Source organism: Pipistrellus kuhlii, unplaced genomic scaffold (genome assembly GCF_014108245.1).
Source record: "Pipistrellus kuhlii isolate mPipKuh1 unplaced genomic scaffold, mPipKuh1.p scaffold_m20_p_14, whole genome shotgun sequence".
In the NCBI taxonomy this organism is placed as follows: Eukaryota; Metazoa; Chordata; class Mammalia; order Chiroptera; family Vespertilionidae; genus Pipistrellus; species Pipistrellus kuhlii.
Window position 1 is genome coordinate 6,128,926 of NW_023425449.1, and position 16,560 is coordinate 6,145,485.

Below are 16,560 nucleotides of genomic sequence, written 5' to 3' on the forward strand. Positions count from 1 at the left end.
ATAAAATTATATTAAAATAAATAAGCATTAAAAATAACTGTAGAAAACTCATTACAAAAGCAAGGGTCAATAGTCTTTCTTACGGAGTCCTATAGCAAACTCGGTAGCTATGTCAATAAACAAAGGGTCTGCTTTTTAATAGCTACAAGATGAATAAAATCATAAATGGCATGGTCACAGGCAAAAAATAATGAAAATGTTAGTCAAGTTGATAAAAATAATAAAACCAGAAACACAATAAAAAATTCATAGTATACTTTTATTGTCAGCAAGCCATACAAAATGATGCCACATAGTCACTTAAAATAAAAGGGGGGGGGGGGGGGGGGGGAATGTTACCTATAGAGGTAAAACCTGCAAAAATTATTTTTCTCAAAATTATTTAGAAATACCTAGGCAGATGAGAGGAAGCTGATAAATTAACATTTATAAATAAAAATCTCATGCAAACTTTTTAATATTATATTATAGAGGCAAATCAAATTAGTAATTTTTCAATGCTTGGTCAGAACAGCTTAATATTAGTCATGCATTGCAAAGGATACACCCTCACTTAATACCACATTAAGTACTAAGAAACAAGTGCCATGCTTTAGTTTGCTACTAAGGTAAAGCAACAAGTTGCTCATGAGATATAAATTATTTTCCAAAATAACCACATTAAAAATGCTAACCAAGCAACAACCTATTATGTACACAGGGAAATGTAACTAAGTGGAAGATGGTATAAAATATATCAACATTTACTTGGCACTTAGCCAAAACATGTTCACACTGCAACCTCTCGTTTATCCTTCAGTTATTTAGAAGGTTTTTTATTAACTTTTTTTAATTAAAAAAAAAAAAAAAAGAGCGGAATAGAAAGAAATGTGAAAGAGGGAGGGGATTAGGTAAGAAATTACCTTTTTTTGCTTCTGACTACTATCAATAGTTCATCACAATTTGTTCAGAGTTGTGGTTGTAGTATATTGATTCTTTAAAATTAGGGGTCTTGTTTGTAACTAGTATGTAATTTTTTATAAATACTCCACACATCCTTGAAAAGAATGGGTAGAAAAATCCTACATAGAGTATAGTCTAAAACAGATAAGCTTCTTATCTTCCTATGCTGATGAGTGGCAGTCCACCATTTTACTAAGGTAAAGGTTTAATGGAGAATTTGGAGGTTATCAAATTATTACTGTTAATAAACAAGAGAATTACAAGTTGTTACATGGATAAAAACAATTTAATAGATGATAACATTAAAAACACTGCCTATATAAAAAGCTTCTAGCCTTAAGAATAAACATATTTTTTGCTTTTATTAAATTAATAAAAACTATAAAAGCTTTGAAAAAAATTATAGTTACACAAAATGTATTTCTCCATTGGTAGGCAGGACTGCACATTTTTGCTCCTTAAAAACTCTCTATGGTCTTTTATTAACCATATTCTGTATGTTATATGTATTAGGGAAAAGTTATTTTCTTAATACAACATATAATTGCTTTTTTTCTTTATCTTAATTTGCAGAAATGTATCAAAGGGAAATTTACTGCTTACCAATTTGCTTTCTGTACTGATCAACAGGAAGCTTTATAGTGGAGGCATCTTTTCTACCCATCTTTGATCTCCAAAATGCCTTCTGCAAAGAAAAAAATAAATTATAATGAAATCCCAAAAAATCAAAAGCACTGGAATAATTTATTCCATAAAATTCATTTTTAAAGCAATGGGTAAAAGTGCCTTTGACTTATTCCCATTAGATATTAATAAGGAACCCAAAATTATTTCAAATACAGTATCAAGGATACAAATGCTGATAATTAAATTTCCCAATCATTTGTTCTTAGAACACTCATTTTATCAAGAACTATCAATGCTCAATTAAACCACACAGAGAGGGCACTGTCTGTAAAGGTGAAAATAAAGTAGTACTGTATTTATTCACATGCTTTGCAGCTGTAGGTATGCGCTGGACAGTGTGATTCTTTCAAATTACCTACTACACACCAAGGCTAACGTTTGAATCCCAGGTTCTTAAATTTTGTTTTATAAAACATGACGTAGGTAACAAAAGTTCATGAATTTGAACGCTAGTTCTGCCTCTCTTCAGTAAACAGTTTAAACTACAACCGTTTACTAACATTCTTATCCATACTACATTCTAAGCCCTGTTTGATTCAAATCTTTCAAATCCTATTATTTTTATTGAGTTTAAATATTGTGGCAGAGACAAGCTACTCTCCAAAATCCACATTCTCCTTTTCTTCCTGGCACAGAGCTAACTGTATTCCTCACCTCAGTTCAAACATGCGACTGAGTTGTTGTTAACGGAGTGTGAATGGAAGTGATGTGTCACTTGCAGACCTGAGCATTCAAGATCTCCCTTGTAGAGTCTTGAGATTTTCTTCCCCGTCTAATTAGCTAGAATGGAAATGATCCCCAGACAAATCCTAAGGGCACACTTACAGGAGCACAGAGCCTGGGCCAGCCTGGGCTGGAGGGCAGTTCTAACTTGCTCACCATCACAGTGCTCTACTGGAAACGGAGTGAACTTCTGTTCTGGTTGAGCACATGACGTACATTGGCGGGGTCTTATTACAGACCTAACAGTTCCCGAGTGGCCTGTAGGCTGTTCTTCTGCTTCTAGTAAGGATGCTGCTAGATAAAAAGGAGGTCTGACAACAACTGACCTGTATTTAGGCAAGGGAATCCAGAGCCAAATAATTTGGAGAATAACGAGGCTGAAAAAGCCAACTTCTAACAGCCAAATACTAGGAAATAAAAGTGAAAAAGCTGTTGAAGAACAAAGGCCTATTAAGACTTCTTAGTTAAAAAAGAAAGAGACAGAGAGACAAAGAGTGGGTTATGGATATTCCTGTCTCACCTTATCCTATCCTTTCAGATCACCTGGAAGCAGCCGCTACTAGGCAGAAGAAGGAAAGAACGGAAGTGCTGAAGTGCAGAAAGGAGGAAGACAAGAGAACCATGTCTAGGACGGAAGTTGCAGTGTGACTACTGGTACATGGAACTAAGCAGAAAGGCCAAGAAGGTTTTTAAAATTTGAGGAAACTGTATTTACAAGGAAAGCAGAGATTCTGTCTAAAATAAGCTGTGAGTGAAAAACCAAGCCTCGCTCAAACAAGGCAAACATTGCACATCTGTAGCATCCACTTCACACCAGACCGGGAAGGAGAACCGTTCAGAAGGCAGAGCCATGGAGAACAACAGACAAGAAAATTTTCCTTAAAAAAAAAAAAACCAGAATTAGGGTCTAAGTGTAAACACCAGCTCAAAATGGTCCTCTTACTTAACAAGACACTGAGTAGCTTTTCAGACAACAGACCCAAACCACAGGTCATGCAGTCGACGCATGCAAAGAGGAGAGAACTCTGACCTCCAGCTGCACGGGGAACCCAAGTTCCCCCGATCTCCTCCCCACCCCCCAACACTGAACCCTTTCAGAAGCAAAGGGCCCCTTTTCCAGGAAGACGGGTGCTGATGCGCCTTTACCATAAATGGCTCAGCTCCAAGGTCCTCCCCATTACAGCCTGTCCCACCAGCCCTGTCCAGCTGACCCGTTGGAGCGTCGTCCCCTATACCAAAAGGTTGTGGGTTCGATTCCCAGTCTGGGCACAAGCCTAGATTGCAGATTCAATTCTAGGTCAGGGCACATACAGCAAGCAACCAGTGGATATTTCTCTCTCACATCGATTCTCTCTCTCTCCCCCCCACTCCTTTCTATAAAATCAATAAAAGCATATCTTGGGGTGAGGACAAAAACAAAACAAGCTACCCCGCCAGCATTTCCACACACCTGCTCCACTTAGCCCCCTAGAGTAGGGGTGTCAAACTCAATCAGAGAAGGGGCCAAAATCTAAAATCCAGCCTAAATCGCGGGCCAAATGGTTTACTGAACAGTCATAAACTGTCATTGTGATGGAAACGCAGCGGAGTGCAGTGATGACAGCGCGGTGCGGGCCACATTGCAAGGCCTGGCGGGACGGATTTGGCCCGCGGGCCTTGTGTTTGACACATGTGCCCTAGAGACTCTCTCGAATGCCTGACTGGGAAGCTCAGGCTTTTGAACCCCAGCTCTCCCGTTCTCCTTGCTTAGAGCTCTGCAGATAAAGTGACTAATTTCTCCACTGAAATTCGCCATGTTAAGTGTTTGGCTCTTGCAGTGCTGAGTAGACAAACTCTCTGTTCCGTAACACAAGCAAATAACTTCTACTGTCAGGATAATGGGCCTTCTTGGTGGTCTCCTGCGCAGCAGGTGTCGGCATCAGGATGGATCAAGGACTCCTGTGCATTTCCATTCTTCTCTTTCAAAACAGCAGTAATTATTGGAGGGAAGATGCAGTTATCCTCTGCTTTACCGTTATTTATTAGGGACTAGTGGCCTGGTGCATGGATTCATGCACGTTGCCAGGAAATTAATTAGAAGAAATATTTTAATACTGCTACTCGCCCTTTCTTTATAATAGAAGTCTCAACCAAATTCACCACCAACAATCACAGATCAAAACACTGGCACCAGTGAGAGCTTTACATGTGTCACACATGCACGAGTCTATATCTATATATATAATAAACTTGCTTAATTAGACATGCTTTCTGATGTAGCTAAACTTATTCCAGCCCAGTGAAGCACCCCAACTTGTCTTTCAGGTAATTGTCAACAACACAGCAGTAAATATTAACACAAAGCATATTATTATTGTAGATCACGCAGGGAGAACAAAGGGTAAAATATTTAACTGCAGCAGTGTTTAACTATATTCTGGGCAGTGAGAAAACCTGAAGTCATTTTCAAGGTCCACCATTTCTTAATTCTTCTCAGTCAGGTCAAGTTTCTAAGCTTTTTAAATCTCCGTTTTCCAGCTAATGAAAAGAAAATAGGATTCCACTGAGTCTCCTATCTACCTACTCCAGGACTTCTGTGAGGATCAAATGAGATGAGGTATGGAAAATGCTTCACGGACATTTGGTTCAAGTGTGAAATGTTTGCACTTGGCTGTGAAGAAACTGCGAGGAGGATAGTTGTTGCGAGGGAGAGGAAGCCGGGCATTGCTATGTGATGTCACTACCTGGATGGAGGAAAGGACACTTAGCATATTAGCCTTTTATATATATAGATTGGTGAGACTGGAAAAGAGCAGGTAAATTTCATAGTCTGTAAACCTCAATGAAGCGCATTCCATTTTGAGAGGGGAGACTGCATTGGCTTTAGATCCTTGACTTTATCCTGGATGCGACAGGTGAGAACTTTAGGATTTCCCTTCTGGGAAGGCAGGAAGGAGGATGTGCTATTTCATGACAAGAAAGATAGATTACAGGGAAAACTGTTGGCTTCTCAATGAAGTGCAATTTAGTTTTGCTTTTCACCTTGATAGAATAACTTAAATTTTTACTAAGTATTCAGGTTCTCTCTTTTGTTTATTGAGCACACTGGACCACATTTTCCAGCCTCTTTTGATGCTAGCTGTGGGCATGTGACTGAGTTTCAGCCAATGAAATATGAGTAAACTGTTGCAACCGGTTTGGCTCAGTGGATAGAGTGTCGGTCTGCAGACTGAAGGGTCCCAGGTTCAATTCCCGTCAAGGGCATGTATAATACATTGGTTGCGGGCACATCCCCGTGGGGGGTGTGCAGGAGGCAGCTGGTGGATGTTTCTCTCTCATCGATGTTTCTAGCTCTCTATCCCTCTCCCTTCCTCTCTGTAAAAAAAAAAAAAATCAATAAAATATATCTTTTTTTAAAAAAGAAAGAAATATGAGTAAACTAATGTCTGCAACTTCTAGAACTAACCTATAAGAACTTTCCATATGTTACTCATTCATCTGGCTAAAATGGAGGTAGCCTCCAGAGTGACAAATGTGATGAAGATGGCAGACATTACGTCCTGGCTCCAGAGTGTCTGCAAAGAAAAGGGCTATTCAATCAACTTGTTTTCCTCTTTCATGCTGACATGAGAACAAGAAATAAATTGTAGCACATGGGCCTCTGTCCTTTTTTGTATCCATTAATTATAGTAAGTAGTATCACCCTAATTAAAACAATTACATTTAAATGTCTCCATATAAACAGATGTAACTGTGAAGGTATAGTTCTACTAATAAGTATTAAGGTTCTCAAATGCCAAATGAATTTGAATACGCTCAGACCAAACGGTACTGTTCACATATGTATATGGTCACACAGAGCAATGTTAGCAATGATCCCACCTGGCACAGTAACAGGCATCCCCAAATTAATAACGTTTACATGTGTGTTTAGAAAATTATAAACTCAGCAAAAATCCATTTTCTTTTCATAAAATCTTCAGATTTGATATTATGGTAATATTTAAGAATACACAAAGGAAGACAAAAGTCAAATAAATTACATTTTCATTCCTCATAAACCATGTAGTTATTAAAATACAAGCTAATACATCCTTAAAGTTCCAGAAATGAAACCAGGACATCACCTAACCCTATAGTCTCACTTTTAATAATTCAGAACATTAAAAATTAATACTGTTAATATAAAAACCATAAAAATGCCAAAATATATATTTATTCATACAGAAACTATTTGCATAGTGTTTTGTATTTCTTAATTGTAAAGAGGAGTCAAGTTATTTTTATTTTAATTGTATGGGGCTAAAAAATATATCACTTCATTTTAAAAGTTAGGATAAATTAATAAAACACAGAAAATATTACTTCCTCTTCAATTTAGTTTTGCTTTTCACCTTTATAGAATAACTTAAATTTTTTAAAAAATTACTCACACTATCTACTAAAACAGTCACTCACTATTCTTCCTCCGATTCCTTCCTGGTCATTCAAACGATCATTCCTACCAGAGATAACATTCAGAGGCCAGTATTTTATTGATTCATTACTCACAATAAACAATAAAATGAAGGATCCACAGACAATATCTTTTCATCAAAGTAAATTGAGTTTTATTTATTTTAAAATTCTTTAAATAGCCAAGACCGGTTTGGCTCAATGGATAGAGCGTCGGCTTGGGGACTGAAGGATCCCGGGTTCGATTCCGGTCAAGGGCATGTACCTTGGTTGCGGGCATATCCCCAGCGGGGGGTGTGCAAGAGGCAGCTGATCGATGACTCTCTCTCATCGATGTTTCTAACTCTCTATCTCCCTTCCTCTCTGTACAAAATCAATAAAAATATAAAATTCTTTAAATAAAAAATTATAGCCAAAAAATCTTAAGAACCTAAATTTGTATAAGGACATATTATTTATCAACAAACACATTTTATATTATGTGAATATTAAAACTTTAAAAGAATTTCAAGCTAGGAAATTATTTAGGAGAAACGAATTTTAAACTTTTGTTCCTATTTTTTTAGTGGTTGGTAACCCCTAATCAAAATGTAAAATCTTCATCTTGTCTTTGAAATTATTATAGTCTACCAGGGTGGAAGAAATTCATGCACGAGAAGGGGGGCAGGGCGTGTCCCTTCAGCCCAACCTGCACCCTCTCACAATCTGGGACCGCTGGCTGCCTGCCTGCCTACCTCATTGCCCTTAACAACTCGCCTGCCTGCCTCATTGCCCCTAACCACTCGCCTGCCTGCCTTATTGCCCCTATCCATTTTGCCTGCCTGCCTGGTCATCCCTAACTGCTCCCCTGCCTGTCTGATCACCTCTAACCACCTCTGCCTTAGCCCCTGCCGCTGTGGCTTTATCCAGAAGGACGTCCGAAGTGACGTCCAGAAGGTGGTTTGGCTGTCCAGTCTAATTAGCATATTATGCTTTTATTATTATGGATTCTTTGAGCAAAATGATATTCTACCAAATTTTAAGATGAAAGTGCCTAGAGAACGCAGGCATGCACAAAGGATTCACAATTTATTAGCTACAACCAACACAGGAAGTTAGGAAATACTTTACTTTCCTAATAAAAACACCGAGGCTATTTTAAATGATCTAAAGAGATACCCATTTGTGTGTACCGTGACAACTGTCAGTGCCTCAGCCATCTACAGCAGCTAAAATATTCTGACTTTCCTTTGTTCTTCAGAGCCTTACAGTAATCACTATTCTTTTCCGTTGCTTTGATGGTGAGATAGCAAACGCCAGAGAAATCCAGGGAGACCTTAGCACACACAGCCCCTGTTTCTAATAAGACATCTATTTGCATACAGCACCAGTGCCATTTAAAATGTGCTCTGATGGATGCGGAGAGGGAATCACAGATTTATATTAGCATGTACAATACCGAGATTGTTCTCCCGATCTGATTCCTGGGAGAGGGCATCTCACCACCTTCTTTTACAAAGAACATTCCCTGAGGAACTGACTTGCTCTGATGCCTAAGATGACTAAAATATGGATAAGAAAGTATTTATTATTTATGGACTTTGCTGTAGGAATAATTTGATTAAATCATCAGAGATTTTAACATTTTTGAAACTTAGCACATACTTAAGGAAGGAGATACTAATTTTATTTAATATCTAAAATTGCATGTTAAAATGCAATAATAATTTCTTATTTAATTGAAACTTTCTACTCTTTAGAACTTTTAAGATTAAAAAGTTTTTGTTTAGCCCTGGCTGGGTGGTTCAATTTTTTAGGGCATCATTTAGATGTTCAGTTTTTTGGAGTATCATCCCAAACACCAAGAAGTTGATAGGGCAAATATGGGAGACAATTGATATTTCTCTCTTGCATCAATGTTTATCTCTCTTCCCCAAAATAAACCAATAAACATGTGCTCAGTTGAGGAATTAAAAAAAAAAAAAAGTTTTTGTTTTTAATACCCTTTCTTAAGCTGGTTTTGCACATTAAAAAGTTGTTAAAACCATTGGTAATCAGCAAAAAGCAAATTAAAATTAAAATTTAGGTAACACTACACACCCACTAGAATAAAGATTAACTATACACAAAATAACTGGAAGGATGCAAAACAACTGAAACTCTGATACATTATTTAAAAAATTAAAAAATTAAAAAATTAAATTTCCTTATGAAGCAGAGATTCCATTTCTGGGAATATATCCAAAGAAACCAGAAGCATTGATCAAAAAAACATACGCACCCCTATGTTCACTGTAGCATTATTTACAATAGCCAAAATTTGGAAGCAGCCCAAGTGCCCATCAGATGAGTTGATAAAAAAAAAAAAAAAAAAAAAAAAAAAAGCTGTGATATATTTAGAGAACAGAATTCTACTCGGCCATCAAAAAGAAGAAAATCTTACCTTTTGCAATAGCCTCGATGGACCTGTAGGGTATTATACTAAGTGAGATAAGCCATTCAGAGAAAGACAAATACTTATATGTGGCATCTACTGAGCAAAATAAACAAACAAAATAGAAACAGACTCATAAATACAGAGAATAGTCTGACAGCTTTCAGAAGGGAGTTTGGGGGGTTGGGTGAAAAGGTAAAGAGATTAAGAAGAAAAAAAAATCCTCCTAGACATAGACAATGGTACAGTGATTACCAGAGGGAAAGGTGGTAAGGAGGTAGCAGAGGATTAAGGGGATGTAAATAGTGATGGAAGGAGACTTGACTTTGGGTGGTGAATACACAATACAATCTATATCTATATATATAAAACCCTAATATGCAAATAGACTGAACAGAGGAACAACCAAACAACTGGTTGCTATGATGTGTACTGACCACCAGGGACACATGCGGAACATGGTGGGCGTTGACCACAGCAGGATGGTGGAGCAGGTGAGGGGGGGGGGGGGGGGCACCAGACCAAGGCAGGGTGCTGGTCACTGTTATCGGGGCAAGCTGCTGTTTGTAACTGAAAGTTCTCCCACACGCCGAGGTCCTGCCCAGCGCTCACACCTGCTGCCAGCACTGCTCCCTGATTGCTCAGGGCCACCTGTGGGTGCAAGTGGTGGCTGCTGGCCCCATCGCCTCTCAGGGCTTCTTCGCCTCCCCCTGCTCCTGAGGGGCGATTTGGGCAACAGCCACTGCTTGCACCTGCTGCCAACAACATCCCTGCTCCACTTGCTAATGGAGTCCACCCCAATCACACCTGCTGCCAGCAGACGGGACTGGGGGCCATAGGGAGGGGGGTGCAGAGGATGGGCCAAGACCCACCCCTGTGCCCACTGCAGCCTTGTGGCCCACAGTTTCTTTAAAGGTACACAAATTCATGCACTGGGCGCCTAGTATACACATAATGTATTATAGAACTGCACACCTGAAACCTACATAATTTTATTTACCAATGTTACCCCAATAAATCCAATAAAATTTTTAAGAAATTAAGCAATAGTAAGTGTGGGAAAGAGAACATATTTAAAGAAATAAAATAAAATAGGGATATTATCCAAGTGGGACTAATCTAATATCAGCACTTTAAATCTAGAGGTCAGAGAAGTCAGAGAAATTCAAAGTCCAAGGGATACGATGCACAAGAAAGTCTCTACTGCTGATTGGGGCCACTCTGCCAGAAATGTGTGTGGCCCGGAAAAGGTTAGTCAGACAAGGAGGAAATGAGGACACCAGTCGTACAACCACAAGGAAATAAATCCAGCCATCAACCTACATGAGCTTAGAAGTGGGTTTTTCCAGAGAGCCTTGAACTGCCTGGTTGGCATTTGATTTCAGGTCTGGAAGACGCTGAGCAGAAGACATTATGTTGGCCTGCTGATCTATAAAACTGTGAGCTTGATAAGTGGTTGCTGTTGTAAGCCACGTGGTTTATGGTAATTGGTTACGTGGCAATAGGAGCTAATACAAACGTGAAACCTAATGGTAGGTTTCACAGATTTAAGCAATATTCTGGTCTTCATGATGATTCTGTAAATAATTTAGATGTGAATGCTAAAAAGTAATATAAACTTTTAAATAATAGTTTTTTTGGTTTCAATTATTAAAAAGGAAAAATATTTAAGTCTGACATAATCATATTTCATATTCAGGAAGGTAATGTCTATGTAAATAGTGAAACTTTATTTGACAAGCAAGGTATACAAGTTATCTCTACATAAATCCATAATCACATTTATTCACAATAAATCAATATATTTATTATAAAAATACTCTGGAAAATTTTTTATGTGTAAGTACATATACAGAACGTATAAGTACAAAGATAGTGATATCTATCCTAGTTATCTTGTGCCCAAAGAAATAGCTCCGTGTATTAAGTTTAGAGCATAAAGTATAATTAATTTTCAGTTAAATAATAAAATAAAGTTTCTAAAATAAAACCAGAGAAAAATAGCATCATTTGTGATTTAAAAAAAAAATAGAGGCAAAGAATAGAAAATAAAAAGAAGAAAATTATATCTTATAGTAAATAATGTAATTATATAAGAGAACAGAAAAAGTTAATTTCTCAATGAAACAGACGCTCAGGGAAGAATGAGAATGACTAAATTATCAAAACAGAAATTAGAAGGTGGTTTATTTAATAACATAGGCTGACTCTTAATGAAAATCTCCTGCAATACCTAGAATACACTGGTAAAATGAAAATGATGAGTAAATTATTTCTCAAGTGTGATATATCTAGGAAATAGCTCAGTGAGAAAACAGCACACAAACAGAAAAATTCACATACAGAAGCAAAAGGAAAAACTGTTTACACTGGATTCACATTAAAAATCAAACATCACTCTTTCACATTCTGACAATCCCCACCTCCCCAACTTCAGAAAGAAAACAAGCCATGGCTTTAATGCAATATTTCTTTCCAACCTAAAACAGCTGCAAAAAAATAAATCTTGTTGGAGATAAGCCTGTTATAAATATCAACACTCCCTTTAAATAAGGGAGTCCAGTTCTCATGCCATCTGCCTCCTTTTAAAAGGGAAAACATATGAAAATCATAAACCAGAACATGTTTGAAAGAAGGCATTTAAAAATGAGTGCAGTAAAAAGGCTACGGATGACTCTGAGGCCCCGTCTTTAAAACTGTCCTGTTTACCTCCAATCAGAAAATGGGTTTCATGAAAGTAAACAACTCTTACTCCATGAAAAACCTGCCTGAAGTAATGAACAAAGACTATAAAGTCCTGTTCTGTGCCATACACACCACTGTTGATGTTTTAGCTACAATTTTCTTATATCTACTTTTTCTAAAACTTTATTACAGCCTATTCAAATAGGTTCATGTCACTGTGCTTAAGTACAAAAAAAGTGTTACTAACAGAACTGGACTCTCCCATTAATACAGATTCTATCCTCTGCAAAAATCATGCCTCACTCGACAAAGTGGGTTCTAATACTCGAGTGTGGATTTTATCTTAAAACCTTCTTTCTTCTTTTGCCCTTAATTATTTTCCATTCTTTGTTAACGACCTTGTGATGGAACATTTTAATTTTTTCCCTCCCACATCACTACTTCAATAATTAAGTCCAAAACCATATTCATTATTTAACTCCTAAAAGTATTCACACACACACACACACACACACACACACACACACACACACACAGGATTAATACGAGATGGGTTATCCAAGAAGAGGTGTTCCGACTAGTATGCTAGATATGCCTACATAAAGGAATAGCCAGTATGGAAACATTTGGACAGCTTAGAGAAAGTAGAAGAAGCATAAGGTAGAGAAAAATAACATCCTCTATCTTTAAAATAGATGAAACTGTTCAGTCCGCGTTCTCAATTCCAGGGCAGGGCTCTGAGAAGCTCCTGAGACAAAGGCCCATAGGGAGCCCGGGCATATTTCCTCCTCCTCCTCCCCCTGCCGCCCTCCTCACGCCCACGCAGACACACCTCTATATCACACACTAACCAACACAACAAAATAATCAAATCTCTTAATCACGAGCACTTGCAGTCATTTTAAAGTGCTAAGACTGCACTTAAGTGTGTCCTTCATAGGAAAAATATGTCCTCAGACATTTTTTTAAATTCAATTTCATTCTGTTTTAACTATGAACCACCTAGGCCTGTAATTATATATATGTTATTTTACAAAAGATAAATGACATTTCATTGCTTTCTTGGAATGCTGAACTTCATGGTATGAGGGAGGAAAGAAGGAGATTTCTTCAGTGTAATGATCAATAATATTTAATCTCAAGTTAATTATTTAAAATAGCCATTTTACAATAATCAATATTTCATATATTTTGTAATTTGATGTAGGCACTGCAAATGACTGAACAGTTAAGATTATTGTTGTTGCAATAGAAAAACTATTTTACCATAGACCTATCAACTATTAGTTTGAAAGTAAAAGGCTTTTTTTCGTATCACATTAAGTCTACTGTTTATTTTCCAACTTCCCTCCACTAGAATGTAGTAACACAAGAGTGGGGCTCTTTGTTTTATTCACTGAAGAATCCAAGCAATATGGCATAGAGTAGATACTCAACTTTAAGAAAATATTCTCCATAAGACAGTTATGTTAACTTTAACATCCATGTTACACTTAATTATTATCTTATATAATAAAAGAGTAATGTGCAAATTGATCCTAACAGTGGAACGACCATTCGCTATGACTCACACTGACCACCAGGGGGCAGATGCTCAATGCAGGAGCTCCCCCCTGGTGGTCAGTGCACTTCCACAAGGGGAGTGCCACTCAGCCAGAAGCCAAATTATGGCTGGCCAGCACAGCAACAGTGGTGGGAGCCTCTCCTGCCTCCGAGGCAGCACTAAGGATGTCCGACTAACAGCTTAGGCCCGCTCCCTAAAAGCCATTAGTCAGACATCCCCCCAGGGCTCCTAGGCTGCCAGGGGGATGGCTGACTGCCAGCTTTGGCCCGATCCCCCGGGGAGTGGGCCTAAGCCATCAGTTGGACATCCCCCAACGGGTCTCGGACTGCAAGAGGACGCAGGCTGGGCTGAGAGACCCCTCAGAAGTCATGAATTTTCGTGCACCGGGCCTCTAGTAAAAACTAAAAACAATATGAGTTATAATATATTACCACAAACTTGCTTTTATGAGAATATGGGCGTAATTAACTCTTTTCCTCTCTGGTCTTATCATTTTTTTTTTTTTAATTAAATGTATTGGGGTAGCACTGGTTAATAAGATTATATAGGTTTCTATAATACATTTCTGATAACAATATGCATACTGCACTGTGTGCACACCACCCAAAGTCCAATCATCCTCTGTTATATATTCGACCCCCTTCACCCTTTACTACACCCACTTCCCTTCCCCTTGGCAACCACCATACCGTCCGTGTCCGTGAGCTTTTGTTTGTGTTTCTTGTTTACTCATTTTCAGGTTTCTATCCACAGGAGTGAAATTTGATGGTTCTGACATTTTTGTTCTGATTTATTTTGCTTAGCATGCTATTCTCAAGATCCATCTATGCTGTCACAAATGGCAGTATTTCATCTCTTCTTATGGCCAAAGACCACAAAATAATACAAGTAAAATCATTTTTACGTTGTTATACTGCTTTTCATAAGAAAATAACAACATTCTGAACCTGGGTTCACTGCCAGAGGCAAATAAACCAAAACAAGAAAAACGAAGTCAAATAAAACAAACCCCAAGTCCAAAGGCCTTTTGCCAAACGTAGAGCAAACGAACACACCTTGCGTCGTGCTGCGGACACTGCCAGGTCTGGGCTGCGGACACTGCCAGGTCTGGGCTGTGGGAGCTGCCAGGGGAAGGTGTGTCCAGAGGCAGGATCTCTACGGAGGAAGCTGCACTCCCATTCCTCACAAGTTCACTCCCAGATCCAATAACACTACTCTTAGCTGCCTTCTCCTACTGGAATCAAAATACAACAGGAGCATTAAACAGATCATCTGCAGTTCCCCAACTGTCCACAAAATAAAGTCACTGGGTAGCATTTTCCAAAAGCTCCTTTAAGGTGTGCTAATTCTGATCCATGGTCAATTGAATTGAGTTACTATGGCCAAATATACTTAGAAATGCTGTGTAATATGCCCCTTTTTTCACAAGATACACTTTCATAAAAAGGCTTTGAGAAGTGCAAGAAGAGAAAACCCTAAATGGGGTTGGTTGCTCATGCTAAGCCCCACATCACCAAACCAAGACAAATACCATTTCAGCTCTCCTGGAAATGGAAACTTAAACCACCCTTATCAGGAATCACCTGATCAGCTCTAACTAGTTAATCTGCCTCATAGACCCTGCCATCTCCTAGGCAGTGGTTCTTAACCTTCCCAATGCCTCGACCCTGTGAAAGGGGTCACGACCCACAGGTTGAAAAGCGCTAGCAGGATCGCCTATGTCCATTGGAAAACACAGATATTTACATTATGATTCATTAATGGCAAAATCACAGTTATGAAGAAACAACGAAAATAGTTTTATGGTTGGGGGTCACCACAACATGAGGAGCTGTATTAAAGGGTCACAGCATTAGGAAGGTTGAGAACCACTGTCCTAGAGGAAAGTAACTTGCAATAACCAATCCATGTTTTGGCCTGGATAAATTCCTTGTTCCCACTCCCTTCTACTTAGAAGCTTCTCATTTGTACAGCCCCTCAGAGCAGCTAGACTGACTGCTGCCCAAGTCAAACCAATTTTTGCTCAAATAAATTCTCAAAGTTTTCAATATTTATCAGTTTATCTTTTAACGAACTAAACAGTTTGAATAAAATTACGTGTTAAAGAAACAATATTTAATGACATGTTTACTGATGCCCACTTTTATTGATAAAGCTGGATAAAGGAACTTGGAGCAAAGAAAAAATTATTTTTAGCCTTATATTTTAAAACAGACATCAGGACAAGAGCCACAATGGAACCATCCCTGATATGTGTTTAGGCACAGGAAGTTAAAATGTTATCGAAGATTGCTCACTTAAATTTAAGAAGAGAGTTTTAGGAGTCCGGTAATGATATTTCAGTGGCAAATACTAAATGTAACCAACTTGCCTTTGTCCAGAATGGACTTTGATTAAAGAGAAAATTTATGTATTTAATGTTTACTTCAAAAATGCAATTTAATCTTTTCCCAAAATATTTGATAAATTCTCTCTTCACTTCCTTAAATATAGATATATGGTTTAAGAGAATAATCAAAGAACTTTTGGGATAAAATACAGCTGACATGGTTTTGAAAGACAATAACAATTTATGGAACATTGGTAATTCCTGTTTGGTAAACGTTTTTTTGTTGTTGTTGTTTGTTTATTTGTTTTTTAGTCCTCATCGGAGTATATTTTTCCATTCATTTTTAAATATATTTTATTGATTTTGTACAGAGAGGAAGGGAGAGATAGAGACATCAATGAGATAGAATCATCGATCAGCTGCCTCTTGCACACCCCCCACTGGGGATATGCCCGCAACCAAGGCACATGCCCTTGACCGGAATCGAACCTGGGACCCTTCAGTCCCCAAGCCGACGCTCTATCCATTGAGCCAAACCGGTTTCGGCTTTCCATTCATTTTTAGAGAGAGTGGAAGAGAGAGGGAGAGATAGAAATATCGATGTGAGAGAAATACATTGATTGGTTGCCTTCTGACCAGGGCCTGGGCCGGGGAGGAGCCTAAACTCTATCCACTGAGCCAAACGTTTTAAAAAAAAGAAAAAGAAAACAGACTGGGGATTGGCTGAAGACCTTGAACTAAAATAGAGAAAAAAAATACCCAATTCTGCTCCTGGCTTGTAGC

At 38.2% G+C, this 16,560-nt stretch overlaps 1 protein-coding gene across 3 annotated transcripts in view; it reads right to left on the reverse strand.

The window, feature by feature from the left end:
- Nucleotides 1–16,560, reverse strand: part of TRIQK (triple QxxK/R motif containing) — a 35,215-nt gene that overhangs the window by 16,613 nt on the left and 2,042 nt on the right. Inside the window, exons 2-3 of one of the 3 annotated variants that reach the window (XM_045581309.1) lie at nucleotides 14,504–14,679; nucleotides 1,546–1,627 (exon numbers count right to left, since the gene is read on the reverse strand). In XM_045581309.1, coding sequence (XP_045437265.1) covers nucleotides 1,546–1,606 — 61 coding nt within the window. In that variant the 5' untranslated portion in view covers nucleotides 1,607–1,627; nucleotides 14,504–14,679. Of the gene's footprint in view, nucleotides 1–1,545; nucleotides 1,628–14,503; nucleotides 14,683–16,560 lie in introns of all 3 variants that reach the window. The other 2 variants (XM_045581308.1, XM_036436503.2) reach the window with 2 other exon arrangements.